A 22,247-nucleotide genomic window follows, 5' to 3' on the forward strand; every position below is an offset into this window, starting at 1 on the left:
TCAAGCATGACTGAAAGCGTGGCTGTATTCCAAGTATTAGACACAGTTAACTTTGTGAGAGATGTTTTTTAGGTCTCAACCAAAAGGCCTCGCTGTGATGGATTGAAATGGGTGATATTGTTGTTTCATTGAAATGAGCGGGAGGTCACTTCTAAGTATTGTGTATATCATTTATTAAATGGGCAGCTCAAATCAAGCAATCACTCTGCATTTGAGAAAAAAAATGAATGTGTTGTCATGGTTGCTTGACAACAGGGTCCCAGGGGGGCATCACTTCCAGGGAGCAATGCAATTTATTTAGTATAGCCCAAAATCACAAATAACAAATTTGCCTCAGAGGGCTTTACAATCAGGTTAAAGATATATAGTAACAATAGTAGCTGCTACAATCCTGCTAAAATTCCCTTTAGAGTTAACTTCTATGGTGGAGTGGATTGAGCACAAAAAGATCCAGCTGCTCAATGACTTGCAGCGCTTCGTAAAGAGGAGGTTCCACGCTGTGACCCAGAATGTGCAAACAAACAGGAGCGCAGCAGTAACACACTAACCACAACCTCCACAGCACCACAATCTGTTGCAGGTCATGACACCAGAGAGATGATGGCCGTAAGTGAAACCTCTCTCCAGAACTATTGGCAACTTAACCTCAGGGATCGGAGAGAGAAGAGCAACACACCTCCACCCAAAACAAGCAGTTATCAAAGTCAACCTACTGACACTGGACACTTTCTCAATAGTTGCACAATAAATAGCAGCCAGCACAGAGGGTCTATTTTATTGTGAACATTACTATTTATTTATGAAAAATAACATTTATACCCTGGCCTGTCTTGAGCTATTGCTTCAGTATAATATGTTATTGTAAATGAAATATATAAACTATGGGAGTGAAAAGTTCCGCAACACTTCTGGACCAGCTTTGGTTTGATGTTACAAGGCGTCGTTCAATCTGTCTTCTTCCTTTTGAATATTTTTTGGAGCAGTATTCAAGCCCCAGTGGTTAGCAGAGCAGTTGTGTAGTTATCTTAGATAATTAATGAGGAGACGATCTGCTCTGTGTGTACATCAAGGTGTGTGGGACAGAGCCAAACATTCGTCGATGTCTCCTCTTCTCAGCTTGCTGCTTCCAATTTTCTCGACAATCGTTCATCCGATCAATTTCCCACTTGGCGGGTGTATGCTGACCCTTGTAAAGTCAAGTTTATTTATATAGCACATTTAAAAGCAACAGGAGTTGACACAAAGTGCTTCACAGTAGAGGTCGTCGGGTTATTATCTGCCTCAATACAGGTATCCACAAAAATAAATAAATGTAATATAAATGAATAAAAGGTGTAATACAATAAAACAATAAAAGAACAGTAAAAATGTACAGTAGATTAGAAACCAGTAAGAGGACGTTGGAAATAAAGAACCCCAAAAAGTGCAGTGTTGAGTGTGATCTACTGGACACATGTATGAGCAGTGTGACATGAACACACTGTGCAGAGAGGGGACCCTATTAACTGAAACACCGCTGAACGGCATGCTGGGTACAGCTCGCTCCCCGCCGTTGCTCGTGTGAGCTTTTGACGCGTGCACTGCACGAGAAATGTTAAACAAACAATCTGCTTTGCTTTGCAAATGTTTTAGGAAGAAGGAAATGCATAAAGCATAAAGTCACAGGGTGACTTTAAATCAACTGCATATTTCCTCTTATGGTTCCCAACCAACTAGAGTATGTTAACTAAGAACAGGACTGCTTATGTATTACATAGGATGTAGAGCTGAGTGCTGCACATAGAAGGACACGGTGATGAAGAAAACGTTCTCCTTAACTCACCCATTATTACGCCTCCAGGTTGCTTCATTGTATTCCAGTTTGATTTATAGCCTATTTTAACTTGAATTATAATCAATCTAACATGGGCGTCGTTTTATTAATTACGTAGCGCTCTGTGGAGGCAGTATTAAGACACTCATTTAATCACTCAATGAATCAATCAATCACCGATCCTCCATGCTGCCACGTTGCGAGCGCGGAGGTGCGGACTCGCGAGCAGGACTCCGAGGCGGCGCAGTTAAAAGAGATCAATCGCTTCCTTGGTAAAAGTTCAATGAAGAGTTCGGCGACAGGTGATCGATCTGTCAGCGGGGGCAAAGAAAACAGGCGAAGAGGGGAGGCGGGAGAAACGGAGAACAGGCTGTGGTCAGGGAGAGGGAGGCAGGAACACCAAGACTGCATAATGCATTAGATGATCCGGAAGGTGACTGGGGAACGAGGGCTGGTGTATGTGTAGGGGAGATAATGAGGGAATGGGGAACAGGTCTGCTGGTGGGTGAGGGGTTCAAGAGATCAGATGCATGAACCAGGGGAAATCCTGGAGGTAAATAAGTCCCTGTCGCTGGAGGTAAATAAGGTAAATAAGTCCCTGTTGCTGGGGTGCCACATTATGGACAAGCTGTGCTGAGTGGTGTACAATTATCTACCTTTACTTTACTCTTCTATGCTACTTTTGACAACAATGTCTATGAGTTTGCTCAGAACCTGAGCAGCTCTCAGCTGCCTAACGTGGCGAAGAAGTAACGAAGATAAGGACCATTTCTAGTAGGATTATGATTCTGGATTCCTCGAAAACAATATACACCGATTCAAAACATGTACTTTTCAAAAAAAGAATTAAAACCAAAATTCTTATAATTTCTAAATGAATATGCTCTCCTCCTGACTACATTGAAAAACAAAGCAATTTTACTTTGCCAATTTTAACACACTATTCAAACTCTGCAGAAACTAAATAAAACTCATCAAAACTCATCTTGGTTAGCCTAATCGTTCTGGTCCAACAATCACCAACTCTGGTTTGGTGGAAATAAAGCCTTAATTTATCGGGTTGAATGTGAAAATATTCTGGTTTTAAATAGATCTAATATAAGTGAAGATTCAGAAAATGGATTGGCAATTTCTCACTTCAAATTACTTTTTTAGTTTACTAACCCTCTTTCCAAATCTTGGACAGGATATCCTGTGGATTGTGAGTGTTTGAGCGTAAATGATGCACACATGCATTCTCGCCTCTAAACAAAGGACTCAGTCCTCTGTAGAATTCGAAGGATGCCCGACATTGGAACTGTCGTTCGAATTGTATGACGAAGCATCCTTGAGATTCAGCTGTTGAGCAATCCTTCCTTGACCACAGAACAAATTAACTCAATCAGCAAACTGTTACCCTGGAATATAACGTCAGCCGCTCTAACTCGGGCAACCAAATGACCACAAAGTAAACATCATTACGTAGGCGTCACAGACGTAACATGTAAAAAGTATCTGCTAGTAGCTGGTGACTCTCAGTGATGTGGTTGCCATCAGTGTTTATTATCTATCTGATGATAGGAAAGAAGTTAAGAGATTATGGATGAAATTACAGTTAGTGTTTTTGCCTGCTAAAAGTCATTTTTCTTCCGGTCCCTACCATGAATTTCAGGACCTGTCTGTGTCTTATTTACCTGTCTGTGTCTCCTTCTGACGGAGGCTTTCCTTCCATCCAGCCACAGATTTGGATCATCCCAGTAGACCAGAAATAACAGACCCGCGGTCCTCTCTCGTTCTATCTCTCAATCTCCAGCAGAGACCATTTTAGGCAATTTAAGGCTTTTAAGCCTCCCTCTCGACCACCGCCCCTCTGTTGTCAGCGTGTGTCCGAGTGCCTCGGTCCACTCCTGCCGGAATGCGCTCCCTGCTGTGGAGGCTTTGCTGCTGCTGGTACCCTTGGAGAGGGTGCTCCTGCTCTCAGAGCCTCTGGCTCTGGCGGCGACTTAGCTTCAATACACGGTAGAGTAGACGGGCTGGCACTGATGATGCTGCATCACACATACCGTGCTGTCTCTCTTTCTGCTTATCTTTATGCCTGCCTGTCTTTTATTCTTTCTTTCCTTCTGGCTGTCACTTGAATTTCCTGCAGACTTGCTGCAAGGAAGGAAATGCTCATTTTCTTCAGCCGGGGGTTCCGGGGGTTATTTTGTGTTCTCTTGCGATAGTTTTGTGTTCTTTCGCAGACATTCAGCCACATGGCGGGCGAGTGCAAAATGCAGGGCAGTAAGGTTGGGAATAGATGGATTTGCGTGTGAAAAGGGTAAAATGCCTCCATAGCCCCAAGTGCTCTTTCAAAGGATGAAGTTTCATCTTACACTCCACCTCTTCCTTTCTAAATCTCTCCCTCACTTTAAACAACCTTTACATTTGAGATCCACATTTAGAGCCGTGATGTCACAGGAGTCACCGACGGGGCATTCGGTGAGCCATTTATATGCCGTGTTACACAGTGACAGGTGGTGTGCTGAGAATTTGTTTCAGTGACTGCCCAGTGTTGGGCCCAAGCAGTAGGAGGCACTTGACAGACCTCTCTCCCTGCAGGAGTTCACAAGAGTCGTACAGCATCTGTCCCTAGGCCCTGCTGCCGCTATTGATGGAATTCCAGCAGAGTTCTAAAGGCGCATTTGGGGTGCTGTGATGGAGGGGGGGGGGGGGTTGTTAGAGGTTTTCCTGGAGTCCCTCTGAGAAGGCCACCGAGCAGCTGTCAGCAGGCAATGGTGTCATTTCTGACTTGAAAGCAGGGCCTGCAGATTCATTTTTGTGCTTTCATTAATAAAACCTTTGTAGCTAATACACAGAGAAACTACTTTGACAGGGTAATACACTGAGAGCATGTCCATATTGTGTTCCAGGGACATCTATTGTACACGCATTTTTCCGTCACCGGGAACAGACTGAGTTGGAATTGAAGGGGAATGTTTGCTTGTATTTAAAACGGACTATAACTGTGTGTACATACTGTATGTTTACATACTTTTCATGAATTTATTAATTCATTATTAATTTATTTATTAATTATTGAGTCATCCTTCTGCAGGTCTGCACAGGTTTTCAGTGTTACATTTACTCGACATGCAGAGACGGTGAGAGTGTGAGCCGTGGTCGAACACAGACGGAGGGTTTTGCAAATGTAACAAGTACATTGTGAATGATGTGCAAGCCTTCAGCAGGTCCTTGGGAAAGCGCCTCGTCAATAAGGATGGACTGGGGAGAATATCAGAGGGTGTCCATAAGACGATAGACACATTCAAGGATTCTTGCCATTATAGCTGGTGGTTACAGGAGAGGACAGATGCCATGGAAGTACTTTTTACAGCAGAATGCGGAAAAAGGAATAGGGGATTACAGCCGCATTGTCAAATAGTAGTGGTTGTTGCAAAAGTCCTTTGAGGGTAGAAACCTGGCTACAAGTAAAGCAACTGCCACTAACGCCCCGGCATCAGTTCTTTGTGCTGTAGACCCTTAAAGTACCGGTAAAGGTCTCAGAGGAGGACTAAAGTGGCCATTTTGTACCTGCCAGTATAAAGGCGAGATTAAGGTCTGGTGGATTTACAATGTGAGTTTTGTTATTTCCAGCCACAGGTGGAATAAAGCTTTTTGTTTTAGCTTCACATCTGTGGCTCGGACAATTCTGCACCTCGCAATTTACATCTAATGGCAATGTTCAGTGCCTATGTAGGAAGTAGTGTGCACTGTATGTATGTAGTAATGTGGAAAGTAAGGGTATGAAGGTAGGAGTTTTAGATGGGTATGTAGCGAAGTTGACTTTCAGGCAGGAAAATATGTCTGCTTCCTGTCATTTACCCTCCGCTACGTTACCATGGAGCCCACACTGTCACTAACTGCACTCACTGAATAAATGATGTCTAATTTGTGACAGTGAGGTGGAAAGGCCTGCTGTGGGCAGTGAAAGATAGGAGTGAGAGGCAAGGCCTTGTGTTCCCAGAGAACTGTATACATGCATGGCACGAAAACAAGCGAAGACAAGAGGCTATGTACAGTGCCAGAGCCTGTAGACACAGTTCAGTGATGGAATTTTGATTTGAGTAATGTGTGGTTAAGGTGGAATGAAAATGATGCTGGATTTTAAAGAAAAAACTAAAAGTTATTACCACCTCTCCCATTTGTCTCTGTTCATATCAGCCTTCCCCCCAAAACCTCTATTCTACTTTCTTGCCTTCCTTCTCTCATCACAGGAACCACAGGAGGGCGATGAAGTAAGAGTCCACACTGAGATGTTGCACCAATCCTGAGTCTCACTCCTTGGGTTTCCTCAGCAACACATTTCCTGGCCCATGCCCAACGTCAATCCTCTATTCCATCCTCTGTTCATCCCCTTGTACTTATTCAATCTCACCCCTCTGCCGTTTTCATTCCCAAGTTTCCGACCTTCTTTCATCGCCGCTCCGCTTTACATGCCGTTCCATGGAACTCATTTGCACACATAAAACGACATGGTGTGTAAGTGGACAGTGTGCTCAACAAAGTGATGGCTGAGATATGGTTTTCAAAGGGGGCTAAATCTCTGTGTCCTCTCGTGCACTCAAAGCAGCAACTAAGACACTGTGGACTACGCTCTGTACTCTGTACAGATAAATGAGACAGACAGGATGGACATCAATTTACATTCTGATCTTTTCAATCTTGTAGTTTTAAAGTTTATTATTTATCCTGATGTAATCATTTTTACACTCAAGTTTCAGTGTTAACCACTAGCAGGTCTCTAAACATGGATGTGTGAGACAGTGAAAGTCACATGTATATTTCCTGGGGGTCCTTTAGCATCTGTATGGGACTTGACAGGCTTTCAACTAACTCCAAAGTAAACCCATCCGCGTCATTATTAGAAGACGTAGTATAAAGAGCGAGAAAGTCCTCTTAGGGCGGGTGGGACGGGGAGGTTTGATGGGTAAAACAAACAGACTTTTGCTGAGGAGGCGTGTGAAACCAAGAGTCAACGCTGACTTATTTTACTGTAGTTTTGTTACGGAACTGCCATTCCTAACTAACTCCCGTTACGTAACAAACGCAGCCTACTTATTTTACGTAACAAAAAGAATCATTATCACCCAAACCACGACCTTTTCTAAAACCTGACAAAGTACTTTTGTTACGTTAGCAAACCTAAAAACCAAGTAAACCTACGTTGGAAGTGTTTTTTGAAAAGACACTTTGCATTGAGCAGAAACTGACAAGCCACCCCTGAAACGTCCAACACTGATGCTAGAGGGGTACATAGAGTGAAATAGTTTCAAGCTTAGAGCCACCGACCAAGCGTCGGTATTCGGGTGGAGTTTGTCCTCCGTGACCCTTTGTCCACACAGAGCATTGCGGTGAGAGCGGGGGTCACTTTCTTTGTTTTTGTGAAAGAAGATTATGTAAACTGAAAGCTGCTTAATCTAACTGGTGCATTTTGTGTCTCTGTTATGCGTTTTTAGCGGCCTGGACTCTCGATGTGTTGTTAATGCACTCATACTCAAGCACACCACCCACACTCAAACACACACATTCACAACAGAGCTGCTCGACAAATAACCCGAAGAGGAACGCTAAAAACGCCTCGCAGAAAACCCGACACAAATGATAATGACTTTGCAACTCCACTTCGAAGCATGGCTCTGAAGTCAAGGCTAAGGTCAGGCTGTTTTTTGACAATCACTAATGATGAGGGAAGGATGGCCACTGTTGGCACCGAAGCAGTGGTCTTCAACTCGCAGAGGCACGCAAACACCCAGGCAAAGCCGAAAGGTACACGACACACTCAGACACACATGCAATCAGAGTCAGAGATCAGAGAGAGGGAGGACAGAGGAGCACTGAGGCATTCGGGGAATAGAAAACACAAAGAGACGTTTTACGGCTGGAGAATGTACAGCTCTGAGATTCAGAGTTTCTACCATATCACCATCAATTGATGCAACACGTTTCTGTCCTATAACTCTGATACGGTAGCTTTTTCTTTTCCTACATGATTTATCAGCGGTGGAGAGGCTGAACACACAAAAGGGCTGTGAAGTGAGAGCGTTTCATCCTCCTACAATGGAGAGGTGTACATGCAGGGATTGAGGCTTTTACGCACTTAATTTGATCGCTATTAATTTGCACGCCAGTATGTTACTTTTACATAAATTCTGAATATTATGAAATTGCATTCTTTTAATTTGAAGCGATTTTTTTCTGAGCTTTCACACGTGGTAAAGATGTCAAGCAATCACATTTTGGGGAAGGGAATAATTCAAATAATATTCACTACGTACACTTATGTTGCACAACACGGAGGTGCAACAGACCAGATCCACTCCTTTCGTTCTTACCTTTCACAATAAAAGCCCTAGACATTAGAGGGCATTAGAGAAGCCAAGAGCAGATACCAGCAGCGTATCGAGGGGCATTTCGAAAGCAACAACCCCCGCAGCATGTGGAGAGGCATTAAAGTCTTAACAGACTACAAAAACAGCACCTCACAGCCATGACGCCACGCTTCCTGATGTCCTGAACCAGTCCTTTGCTCGCTTTGACAACCACACCAGCAGAGTGAGAACTAAAACAACACCACCAAGGGAGGACCCCGTACTCGTCCTACAGCGCCACCAGGTGAGATCCACTCTGATGAAGATTGACATCACCAAAGCAGCAGGACCAGACAAGGTATCAGGCCGCACACTGAAGTCATGTGCCGACCAACTAGCAGGGGTGTTTACCAACATCTTTAACCTCTCACTGCAACAGTCTGTGGTCCCCATCTGGAGCATTCAAACACTTACGCCAGGATTCCATTTGTTGATTTCAACTCCGCTTTCAACACAATAGTCCCCCAAACTCAATAACCTTGGATTATCCACTACACTCTGCTCATGGATTATGGACTTCCTTACAAATAGACCACAAACCGTCAGAATGGGCAACCGCACATCCTCCACCCTCATCCTGAACACAGGAGCACCACAGGGCTGTGTGCTCAGTCCGGCCCTTTTCACCCTTTACACCCATGACTGCACACACATCCACTCCTCTAACACTATAGTAAAGTTCGCTGATGACACCACTATAGTAGGACTGATATCAAACAACGAGGAGGCGCACTACAGAGAGGAGGTACAACATCTGGTTGAGTGGTGTACTGACAATAACCTGGTCCATAACACTATAAATACCAAAGAGATCATCGTGTATTTCAGGAGAACCAGGAAGACCACACCTCCCCCTCTCCACATAAACGGTGGAGAGGGGGACACTCAAAAGAGCCAAACTCTGCTCTCAGCTCCTAGTCAACTTCTACAGGAGCACCATGGAGACAATTCTCTGCCACTGCGCCACCGTGTGGTACACCAGCTGCACAGCAGAGAACCGGAGAGACCTGGCCCGGGTAGTTAATACAGCGCAGAGGATCATAGGAACCAAGCTCTTGACTCTGGACACGGTATATGCTAGCCGTCTACACAAGAAGGCTAGCAACACCAGCAAGGACCCAACCCACCCAGGTCACAGTCTGTTGGAGAAGGTACGGAACAATACAAACGCGCACAAACAGACTGAGGAACAGCTTCTTCCCCAGAGCTGTAGCCTCCATCCCCCCCCCCCCCCCACACACACACCACTGTAAACAGCTACCCCCCATCAAGCTGCTGAAAATGATTCTGATTCTAATGATACACTTTATACTCTGTCTGCACTGTCAAAACAAATGTTTGCACAAATTTTTAATTGTATTACTTTAGTAACGTTCTTATTCCTTTTGTGTACTTTTGTCTTGTATATTGTTTATCGTTGTTGTTGTTCGCTGGCTGAGGGCTACCGAACGGAATTTGGTTGTATCACTACAATGACAATAAAAACCTCTTTATCTTATCTGTTAGCTAGACATACTGCATACACTGCGTATCTGTTTACTAGAGGGAACTAAAATTAATTTTCTAAAAGAAACTCAATAGAATAGCTCAAAGCAGCTCAGGCTGGAGAACAATTTACCCAGATGCTTCTCTGGGTCAATAGGATCCTTGTAGTTGGTTCTCTGCCTGCGTGAATCTATTCAAATCTCTTATTGAGAAAATGTCAGAAATTACCATCCCTGCCAGTATGAATAGTTGTGATGCAAAATATTGAAAGGCCTTTACTTGGAACAGAGCCAAATATTAACGGTTACATTTGAATGTATCCTCCTACAGAGATACCCTTTTAAAAATAGCTTCACATTCATTCCTTAACAATTGATTGCACTAGGCACCTAGATACCGATTTTATTCAGCCCTACAAAAGCCAGAACCAACTTGCATGACCTAATTGTTGTTGATTGGGCCGCTGGGATAAGAGTTCTGAAATTCCAGTCAAATGGAACCCATCAGTTTAATTGTCTGGAATGAGAGGCTTAAGTTTACCCTCGGACATTGCGGTGGTTCTCCAATCCCATTACAAAATCAACATAAAGCAAACGCATCATGAATCACACCATTAGTAGATAGATTGAAACTTCAGCTCTGTAACGGGGCGACTGTGGCTAAGTGGAGAGCAGGGTCATCCTTCAATCAGAGAATCTGCGGTTTGATTCCCGGCTCCGCTGGTCGCATGTCGATGTGTCCTTGAGCAAGACACTTAAGCCCAAAATTGCTCCCGTAGCAGTTACTGCAGTGTGTGAATGTTAGTTAGTCCTGATGGGCAGGTGGCACTTAGCCCCCGCCATCAGTGTACGAATGGGTGAATGATGACATGTAGTGTGAAAGCGGTCGGAAAGACTAGAAAAGCGCTGTACACGTATAGACAGTGCATACACATATAGTGCATTTAGGAAATTTAATGTCAGCAAAGAGTTACAGTTAATCTACAACCAATGCCTTAACATACCCACAAATATATCTTCCTTAAACTCATTGTTCTTGAACTACAAATACAGATATAGATTATTTATAGCTCAATGTAATACTTTGACTGTCCTTAAAATCTATTTTCTTAGCCAGCCTCTTAATGTGAGGGACCCGACACAAACACATTATTATTTGTCTATTTTGAAACACAACAGTTGTTTAACATGAGAGATGTTCATATTTGTGCTTTTGCCTCTCTCTGATTGAAAGTGGATGGGCCTTTGCTGGAAACAGGTGATATCTATCGGTGTTTCCATGCAGCTATCAGACCTTTAAAACAGAAGAATAGGAATCCAATCAGTATCATCCTCTGTTCATCTTATAGCGTAACATCCTGTACTGTAGTCTACAACATTATCAAGTCTATATCTCCATGACCGCCTCTCTTATTAGTCAAGGGCTACTTCTTTTTTTTCATCTAACTTCATGTTTAACCATTCCTTCTTTATTTGTGTCACAGTACAGAGCATTGTCTCACATTGTTGAGAGCTGTGCTATTAATATTTTCTTATTGTTTTGGGTCCTCCACACACCACTGCTAACACCGCGGTGTGAAATTGTGCTTTTTTTCCACTGGCACTGAACAATCTGTGAAGCTGCGGGGGAATGCTGAGCTGAGAGATAATTTTCTGTGAGCTCTTCTCCACCAGTGCAACACATCCTTAGACAACGGTTAGTATGAGATCTTACGAAGAGTTATTTTGTTCTTTTTCAGCGAATAGTGTTTAGGTATCAAAACTACCTGGTTAGGTTTAAGAAAAGATGGGGGTGTGGGTAAAAATGACCAAAGAAGTGGCATTACTTAAAAACAGAAGATGAAAAATAACATTTGTGTTCAAATAACTATGGTACTGGTGTTACATAAGTACAGAGCAAGTCAACATTTGGGTTAGGATAACCACAGAAATGGCGTTACTTGGCTATGGAAGTTAAGTGACAAATAAGTCAGTTTTGGGGTTAAAATATCTATAGAAATGGCATAACTTAAGAACAGAATGTACGTGACATAAAAGTCAACGTTTGGGTAAACATAACTATGGAAGTTATGTAACAAATTAGGTTGAAATAACTACAGAATGGAGTTACTTTGTACTGAAGTTACGTGACAAATTATTCAACATTGACTGCAGGGTTTCACACATGAACGGTTGTCTCCTAGTTGAATATCTGGTGCTTTTAAGACCCACCCGTCCAACCGAACTCGCTAGACCTCTTTTACTACGACACCCTCCCTGGGTCAGGTTTATGTAGAATACGTACAAGCTGATTGTGTGGTTTGTACCCGAAATACAGCACAGTACAGAATGAGAACCGCCTGACCACTGACTGTCACATCATACATGGTTTGACACCATGTTATTACAGACATGTAATGCAGCCTTAACTTCAGTTTTAAATGTTTTCAGGTGCGTCATGGGAGGTTATTTCCTCAATAAATGTATATAAAACACATTCATACACAGAAAAGAAAACTCTCAAGGCCTTATCCAAGACAGGAGTTTTACAAAGAGCCGTTATTTTTCTCACTTTGTTCGACGGCGCACCGCAGCCAGATCCCATGCTGATAATACTCATCACTTCAGAAGCACAGGGCACGCCGACTGCATTCCAACAACACTATTACCTTTGGCCGTACAATGGCAAAGCAAATTACACTTCAGCTTTGGAGAAATCTGAAGTGTAGCCACTGTGAAGCGGTGGCTCAATGAAACGTGTGACACCTCACACTCGGGATTAGGACAGTCCCAAGGACGAATTTAAATTAAATTACGAGAAAGTTTTGTCCCCCTTTGACTCCTTTTTTGGAGCAGGTTACAGATCAGTGCTAGTGATTATCCTCTTAAGGCTGGGTGGCCGGGGAGTATAATGCTATTGAGATATTCTCTGCTTTCATTTATGCTCTTTTAATATTTGTGTCTGCCCACAAGCCTGTAATGTTCCGGTATGTGCAAAAAACCATTTTCAAGAAAGTTTTGATCATCATTTAAGAAGTATTTTAGAAGTAGAAGTAATATCTGCTAATGGATTATTAACACATAAAGTGATACAATCCACAGATTCCCTTAGAAATGATATTTGCTTCGCTTCATCTAATAGAAAATGGCGACGAGCTGGTTAGACACCCCTGAAAACTAAAAACGCTGACCCCATTGAAAATCCAAGGGAAATGACCCTGAGAGCCAGTGACCCTAAAATTGTGATAAGACTAAACATGAGGGGTACCAGACTGAATCTACTGTAAATGATTGTTTTCAGGTATGTTTTAAAGCATAAACTCAATTTCTTATTAAATATGGGTTTTCTCTGCGAATCGCCACCTTAACGTGGTGGAGGAGTTTGAGTGGCTCAGTGATCCTGGGAGCTATGTTGTCCGGGGCATTAGCCCCTGGTAGGGTCTCCCAAGGCAAACAGGTCTCGGGGGAGAGCCCAGACTAAGAGCGGTTCAAATGACCCTAATGATAAGCAGCCCACGGACTTCAGCCACCTCGCCCGGACCAGGGAAACCGGGGAGCTCGTCGGCGAGCATCTGGTGGCCGGGCCTTCGCCCATGGGGCCCGGTCGGGCTCAGCCCGAATAAACAGCATGGAGCAGCCACCCTGTGGACCCACCACCCGCAGGGACAAGCATCGGGGTCGGGTGCAATGCAGACCGGGCAGCGGGTCAGGCGGGAGGCCTGGGCGAGCCGATCGCCGGCAGCATAGACTAGCTCTCGGGACGTGGAACGTCACCTCGCTAGCGGGGAAAGAGCCAGAGGTGGTGCAGGAGGTGGAGCGATACCAGCTAGATATAGTTGGACTCACCTCCACACACAGCGCTGGCTCTGGAACCAAGCTCCTGGAGAGGGGTTGGACTTTGTCCTTTTCCGGAATTGCCCAGGGTGAGAGGCGCCGGGCGGGAGTGGGGATACTCACGAGCCCCCGGCTGAGCGCCGCTGTGTTGGAGTTCTCCCCGGAGAACGAGAGGGTCACCTCCATGCGCCTACGGGTTGCGGGGAGCAAGGCTCTGACTGTGGTTTGTGCTTATGCACCAAACAGCAGTTCAGAGTATCCGGCCTTCTTGGAGTCGGTGGGAGGGGTCCTGGAAAGGGCGCCGCCTACCGACTCCATAGTTCTCCTGGGGGACTTCAATGCTCACATGGGCAATGACGGAGAAACCTGGCGGGGGGTGATTGGGAGGAACGGCTTGCCTGATCTGAACCCGAATGGCGTCTCGTTATTGGACTTCTGTGCTTGCCACGGTTTGGCCATAACGAAGACCATGTTCGAACATAAGGTGGCTCATAAGTGTACCTGGTACCAGAACACCTTAGGCCGGAGATCAATGATCGACTTTGTAATCGTATCATTTGATTTGCGGCCGTATGTCTTGGACACTCGGGTGAAGAGAGGAGCAGAGCTGTCAACTGATCACCACCTGGTGGTGAGTTGGATCAGATGGCAGGGGAACCGGTTGGAAAGACCCGGCAAGCCCAAACGTGTAGTGAGGGTGAACTGGGAACGTCTGGCGGAGGACCCTGTCCAGGAGGTCTTTAACTCCCACCTCCGGAAGAACTTCTCACACATCCCGAGGGAGGTTGGGGACATGGAATCCGAATGGACCATGTTCAAAGCCTCTATTGTGGACGCGGCCGCTAGGAGCTGTGGCCGGAAGGTCATCGGTGCCTGTCGTGGCGGCAACCCGAGAACCCGGTGGTGGACACCGGAGGTGAGGGAAGCCGTCAAGCTGAAGAAGGAGACCTTCAAGGCCTGGTTGGCGCAGGGGTCTCCCGAAGCAGCTGACAGGTACCGGCAGGCCAGAAGGGCTGCAGTTGCGGTGGTCGCGAATGCTAAAACTCGGGCATGGGAGGAGTTCGGGGAGGCCATGGAGAAGGACTTTCGGTTGGCCTCAAGGAGGTTCTGGCAAACCATCCGACGGCTCAGGAAGGGAAAGCAGGGCTTACCCCAGGCTGTTCTCAGCAGGGGGGGGGGAACTGCTGACCTGGACAGGGGACATCGTCGGGCGGTGGAAAGAGCACTTTGAGGAACTCCTAAACCCGACCAACATCTCCTCTGCAGAGGAGGCAGCGCCTGAAGATCTAGGGGGAGGCTCACCCATATCCCTGGCAGAGGCCGCTGAGGTAGTCAAAAAGCTCCTTGGTGGCAAGGCGCCGGGGGTGGATGAGATCCGTCCTGAGATGCTGAAAGCGCTGGACATAGTTGGGCTGTCCTGGCTGACACGCCTCTTCAATGTCGCATGGGGGTCGGGATCATTGCCCATGGACTGGCAGACCGGGGTGGTGGTTCCCATTTTCAAAAAGGGGGACCGGAGAGTGTGCTCGAATTACCGGGGTATCACACTACTCAGCCTCCCGGGGAAGGCTTATGCCAGGGTCCTGGAAAGGAGGCTCCGACCGTTTGTCGAACCTCAGATTCAAGAGGAGCAATGCGGATTCCGTCCCGGCCATGGAACAGTGGACCAGCTCTTTACCCTCGCAAGACTACTGGAGGGATTCTGGGAGTTTGCCCAACCAGTCTACATGTGCTTTGTGGACTTGGAGAAGGCTTTCGACCGGGTCCCTCGGGGGTTCTTGTGGGGGGTGCTGCGGGAGTATGGGGTGCCGGACCCATTACAACGGGCGATCCGGTCTCTGTACGACTGCAGTAGGAGCTGTGTCCGCATTCTCGGCAATAAGTCAGACACGTTCCCGGTGGGTGTTGGCCTCCGCCAGGGCTGCCCTTTGTCTCCGGTCCTGTTCGTGACTTTTATGGACAGGATATCTAGGCGCAGCCTGGGGGTGGAGAACGTCAGGTTCGGGGGTTTCGGGATCGCCTCTCTGCTGTTTGCAGATGATGTGGTCCTGTTAGCCTCCTCGGATCGTGACCTCCAGCATTCACTGGGGCGGTTTGCAGCCGAGTGTGAAGCGGCGGGGATGAGAGTTAGCACCTCCAAATCTGAGGCCATGGTGCTCTGCCGGAAACCAGTGGATTGCTCCCTCCAGGTGGGGACGGAGTGCCTACCTCAAGCAAAGGAGTTCAAGTATCTCGGGGCCTTGTTCACGAGTGAGGGTAAGATGGAGCGGGAGATCGACAGACGGATCGGTGTGGCTGCAGCAGTAAAGCAGGCGCTGCACCGGACCGTCTTGGTGAAGAGGGAGCTGAGCCGGAAGGCAAAGCTCTCAATTTATCACTCGGTCTACGTTCCTACCCTCACCTATGGTCACGAACTCTGGGTCGTGACCGAAAGGACAAGGTCGCGGCTACAAGCGGCCGAAATGAGCTTCCTCCGTAGGGTGGCCGGGCTCAGCCTTAGAGATAGGGTAAGGAGCTCGGTCATCAGGAGGGACCTTGGAGTCGAGCCGCTACTCCTTCGGGTCGAAAGGAGTCAGCTGAGGTGGTTCGGGCATCTAATTAGGATGCCTCCTGGACGCCTCCCACTGGAGGTTTTCCAGGCACGTCCAACTGGGAAGAGACCCCGGGGAAGACCCAGAACACGCTGGAGGGATTACATCTCCCAGCTGGCCTGGGAACGCCTCGGGATCCCCCAGAATGAGCTGGAACATGTTGCCGGTGAGAGGGAAGTCTGGGTCAGCCTGCTTGGCCTGTTGCCACCGCGACCCGATCCCGGATAAGCGGAGGAAAATGGATGGATGGATGGAATATGGGTTTTCCACATTGTTCTCCCCCTCAAATATCCTGAATCTATAATTATGCCAAAAGTCCATTCTTAGTGTATACACTGCAGAGATTTCAAAATATGTCTTTATTTTATTTTATTGAAAAATCATCATTTCAGAAGCATTTTAGAAGTAGAAGTAATATCTGCTAATGGATTATTAACACATAAAGTGATACAATCCACAGATTCCCTTAGAAATGATATTTGCTTCGCTTCATCTAATAGAAAATGGCGACGAGCTGGTTAGACACCCCTGAAAACTAAAAACGCTGACCCCATTGAAAATCCAAGGGAAATGACCCTGAGAGCCAGTGACCCTAACATTGTGATAAGACTAAACATGAGGGGTACCAGACTGAATCTACTGTAAAAGATTGTTTTCAGGTATGTTTTAAAGCATAAACTCAATTTCTTATTAAATATGAGTTTTCCACATTGTTCTCACCCGACTCAAATATCCTGAATCTATGATTATGCCAAAAGTCCATTCTTAGTGTAATACATGTATACACTGCAGAGATTTCAAAATATGTCTTTATTTTATTTTATTGAAAAATATGGAGATACAACCAAACTAAACCAAACAGGAAGGACAAACATGTCCTTCTTAATAAAATCCTTATTAATAAAACAAAACAATAAACACTAACCTTTTTAGAGATATAAGGTGAGATGTAGTAGTGTATCTGACTCTAAATGGACCATAATTTACTAAATGAACATCATGTTGTATTGAAGAAGACTTGAAACTAGAGATTGAGACCATAAACTCATGTTTACAATGTTTACTGAGGCAATAAATCAAGAGAGAAGTAGAGTCATAATTCATTTTAATTATAACCAAACTGTGTGGCGTGAACCGACTGAAACGTCAGCTCGTTTCTAATGCCATTTGTGTTCTCATTTGGTAGCGACGGACCGGTGAGGGGGGGGGGGGGGGGTTGCCATTAGTTGGTTTCATTAGGATCCAAGCAGACCTGCTGATGCAGACATGGTACAACACATCAGACGCTATCCAGTACAGGTACAGCCTCATTTCCAAGATCACCAACGTTGGCTGGTAATGCTTTGAATTAGCCATGCTAATGACTGCTCCTTACTGTAACCTTAAAGTTGATCCTTTATTCATATCTATTCACTCCACCCACAGCTTTCACACCTATGCTCCAATCCTTATGAAAGATGTCACCCTTAGTGTAGGTGATTATTTTATACTTGTATCATGGTAATGACTAACAAGAATACCACTCTGCTAGTGAAGTAATAGATCTTGACGAGTGAGATGTAGACATGAGTTGGTAGATGGGCCCTGCTCAATGTGAATGTGGGCCCGGCTGACACTGTGACACTGGTTTGTTTTCCACAAAGTAAATAGTTAAGACTATACTGTATGTATGGCTGCAAAACTGAAAACATTAAACTGAATAGCGCCGTGGTGTTGCAAAGTCAACAGGAAAAGTGCACTCAGTAGATCGCGGAGCTCTGCTCGGTGTGTCTCCCTCTCCACTCCCAAACAAACGGGAGTTCAATCTCACTCAATTGTCCCTCCCGGCTCCCTTTCAGTCAAGATGGCAGCGATATGTGACTAAAACAAGGACTTCTTCATTTTGTATCGGGCCTTACTTTATTGGATCATAACATATCGGAGGATTTAATTTAATATAAAATATATAAATTAAAAAAAAGAGGCCAAACTTTTCTATGGATGTCAGTTTTTGAGCCACGACAAAGGCCAAAATGTGTGCCTGTTCCTAGCCTAGCAGAATGCACAACTTCTTATACACTTTGTATTTTTATTCTTATTTTTAATCGTATGTTGTTGTAATTCAGTTGAACTATTTACTTACTCTCTCTATTTACCTCACTCTTATTGCTATTCTATTTTGAGCTGGTGTCAGTGTTACTTCTTCTACACTCTTATCACCCTACTGTTTATATATTGTTGATATTTTTACCCTATCGTTTCTATCTTATTTCTCTGTTTTCTCTGAATAATTAAGCACTGGGTGATCTCTTGCCAGCCGGTCAATAAATGTGAATAACTGCAACCATGATAGATACGGTCATATACTATGTGCACGAAACAAATATTAACCCGATTAGTGCATTTGCATGCAAGATTAGCCGTGGACAGACATACGGATGCACACACGACCGAACGCATGATCTCCCCACAGGATTACGTCTGTTTTTTAAGCCAAGAATGTTGCCCAGACTTCTTTTTGTGGCCCGATATAATGTCAACTTTTATTTAACACAAAGTGCTTGTCCACGGATTACCTCTATAGTTTTCCTTCTGCACCGAGTGTTCCAGGTGCAGTTGGAAGGGGGTCAGGGAGGGGTCAGCGTGGCTGGATACGGTCCATCTACAGCTCGGCAAGATACCAGTTTTCCCCCGTGAGACTGAGAGCCGGTCAGGCAGAACAGACATATAAACTACTGCAGCGTAAAGTAAAGGGTCATCCCGGGCCAACTACTACACACAGGAGGTCAGAGGCTTGGCAGGGTGGCGGATGGAGGTGGCTGCAATGTGTTGTCAAATCCTTCTGCAGACCTTTTTCTTCAGGGATGTGTGTGGATGTGTGTGCGTGCACAGATTTAAGATGAACATACCTGAGAGATGGTGTGTGTGTGTGAAAGTGAGTGGGTGTGTTATCCAGCCTTACCCTTTAGGTGGATCTTATTTTCCGGGCTGTGCACCAACACCGAGCTAACCGAATCCAAGCTGTCATAGTTACTGCAGCCGAGAGGGCCCGTCCTTGTCTCGGTTACCTAGGAAACAGAGGAAGGACAGATCTATTTAAAATATATGTTGCTGTTGTTGTATCGTTTTTTTCAATACAATGCCACATTAGCGGTGAATGAGGCAGATGTTTGTTTCCCGTTTCTGGCAGTCACGCACACGGCTTCTGGCAGGTGGACGCAGGCGGACGCAGGTGGGAGGACTGGATGTGAGGCCTCTTGACAGCGGGGAGAGAGCTAACACCATCTTTTGCCTCGCACCCACAGCTGCAGCCGCAGATGCCTCACAGAGAGCGGTGGGAAGAGAGAGAGAGAGCGAGAGTGAGAGCGAGAGAAGCACAGGTGTTTGTGAGGGAGGGTTTCAACTTTGAAGAGACTCATAGGAAAGGTCGAGCTAAGTCGAGTGCCTTGTTTGGATAATGACCGGCGATACACGTATGTGTGTGTGTGTTGAAAAACAACTAGATTTGTGGGCGCATCAGATGTTAAAGATAACTAGAAAATGCATTTCCTGCTGAAAATGCGTTGGAATGATGATAACATAAACATTGCTGAAAATACAGAAATGGGAGACTACCCGTCTGAAAAATGTTGAAGCCTGAAAGCATTTAAACTGCACTGCTGAAAACCCTTCTAGTTGAAATGTCTTTTCTCCATAGAGATCCCATTCAAAAGAAAATTGCAAATAGCTTAATAATTCAAAAAGTTGAAAGATTACAAATATGAAAAGTCAAAGCACCCCTCTCCTGAAAAAGCTGAACATTTTGAAAGGGAAAAGTCCTCTCAAAATCTCATAGACCTGAATGACTGTATGAGAGAGAGATATAGACATAGACAGAAAGATAGAGAGAGAAGAGAGTGAGACAGACAGACAGACAGACAGACAGACAGACAGGAGTACAATGCCTCCAAATCTTGTGTGTGTGTAGAGAGACAGACACAGAGAGCTCATGTAATAGCACATTAAGTCTTCTTGTCTTATCTTTCTCACGGTATCCATATTTTATTGATTAGTCTCATGGTTTTGGTATAAAGGGCATATGTTTGACAGGTAGTTTTGTTGAAAATCACTGTTCACTCTAATCTCTCTTAATTAGCCTCTAACACACAGGTGCTCCAATCACCAACATGCACCCAAGCACACAGGTGTTTATATGAGCTCATTAGTGATGTTGATAAACACACAGAGGCACTGAGACATATTTAGAGATATACGTGATGCAGCTCAGCCAATCAAATATGGGTATTCTGATAAGTTTCCTGATTCGAGTGACATTTGCACACACCAGGTGGAAAGACATCGCAGAGCAGGACAATAATTATGTAAGCTGTAAATGATAAAACATAGGACAATCTCCAAATGAGAAAGTTTGCCAGAGATCTCTCTCTCTCTATCTCTCTCTCTCTCATTCAGATTTTAAGAGGACTTCCCCCCCCCACACACACACACCCCTTTTTAAAATAAAAGCCCCACAAAATTAATTCTAACTGAAATGCTTGTGATGAAGCCTGTCATTTAATAACCTGTTTATGTTTATCTAACATTATGATTCCGCATCCTCTTCCCTCCCCCCCCCACCCCATTTCAAAATAAAAGCCCCAAAGATTGAATTCTAACTGAAATGCCTGTGGTGAAACCTGTCAATTAATAACCTCTGTTTATGTGTCAAACATTAACATTATGTCTCCTCTCCCCCTCTCTCCCCCACTCAGTCCCACCCTTTCAAAATAAAAGCCACACACAGTGAAATCGAACTGGAATGCTTGTGATGAAGCCTGTCATTTAATAACCTCGGTTTGTGTGTTTCATACATTCTGATTCTGTCTCCTCTCCTTTCTCCCCCACCCAGTCCCACCCTTTCAAAATAAAAGCCTCATGGATTAACTGAATTTAAACGTTAAGCTCAAAATTAGGCTTTTTTGTTGAAATAATGAATGCTCTTACTAATACTGCGACAACTACTACTACTGCTGCTAATATTTCTAGTATTACAACTACTACTACTGCTCCTACCACTTCTACTGCAACTTTAGCTGTTGCTACTATTACTTACTACTACTACTACTACTGCTATTACTGCTACCATCAATATTATTACTACCACTACTGCTATTACTACCACTACTACTATTACTTATACTACAACTGCTACTACTACTACTGCTATTGCTGCTACTACCAGTACTAATACTACTACAGCTATTAGTACGAAAGAGATGTCTATGGAGATTCAAACAGGTAGTCTCCCATTTCTGTACTTTCAGCAATGTTTATGCAATTCATTTCAGCTTTCAGCATTCCAACGCATTTTCAGCAGGAAATGCATTTTCTAGTTCAGCGTGGCTTTGTAGCACAAAGGCAGTAAAACTGCCTGTGCCAAAGCACACTGTATATAATCCATCGGGCTGAATCATACTAATACTAATAATAATCTTTATCCAAAAGTTTGGCGCGCTTCTCCTCACACAGCGTTGCCAACAGCGGCGTGAAAAATACATTAAAACGTGCGGCCTGATCGGGAATAGTGTGCTATCTATTTTTCGGAGAGATTCGCCCAGCGGTTTCCCCGAAAATCCCAAAAAACGGAGCAAAAGTTCTCCATTCACTAGAATGGGGTTTCGGCGTGAAGAGAGCTAAAAAAACACTTAACTTTGGGCCCATATTGACGAGCCGTACATTAACGTAGAAACATGATTCAAAGTTTAAAACGTAGACAAAACGCTGCACTTTATTGAGCGAAATGGATATTTTGAAAGCTAGCAAAGTTTTCATGAAGTCACAGATTAAGTTTCAGGAAAATTTTGGGTCCGTTTCAGATTTTATAATGGGTGTGTATTGCACGGCTCGTTAAGAGCTAGAGTGAGGGCATAACTGTCAGAGTGGAGCAGAGCAGGAAAATATTCTGTGATTTTTCCAAACAAGCTGCGAGCTCCAGTCTCTAGAGTTCCGTTCCCATGACACCCGGTCTCTAGAGTTCCGTCCTCCTGACACCCGGTCTCTAGAGTTCCGTTCCCCCGAGCTCCAGTCTCTCGAGTTCCGTTCCCATGACACCCGGTCTCTAGAGTTCCGTTCCCCCGAGCTCCGGTCTCTAGAGTTCCGTTCCCACGACACCCGGTCTCTAGAGTTCCATTCCCATGAC

The 22,247-nt window shown here is 45.0% G+C and overlaps 1 protein-coding gene across 1 annotated transcript in view; it reads right to left on the reverse strand.

Annotated features, from left to right (window-relative positions):
* The window catches only part of brinp2 (bone morphogenetic protein/retinoic acid inducible neural-specific 2), a 135,849-nt gene that overhangs the window by 49,454 nt on the left and 64,148 nt on the right, over positions 1–22,247 (reverse strand). Inside the window, exon 4 of the mRNA XM_076079828.1 lies at positions 19,032–19,137. Coding sequence (XP_075935943.1) covers positions 19,032–19,137 — 106 coding nt within the window. The remainder of the gene's footprint in view (positions 1–19,031; positions 19,138–22,247) is intronic.

Source organism: Anarhichas minor, unplaced genomic scaffold, assembly GCF_050575085.1.
Source record: "Anarhichas minor isolate MPS153535 unplaced genomic scaffold, ASM5057508v1 ptg000006l, whole genome shotgun sequence".
Taxonomy (NCBI): domain Eukaryota; kingdom Metazoa; phylum Chordata; class Actinopteri; order Perciformes; family Anarhichadidae; genus Anarhichas; species Anarhichas minor.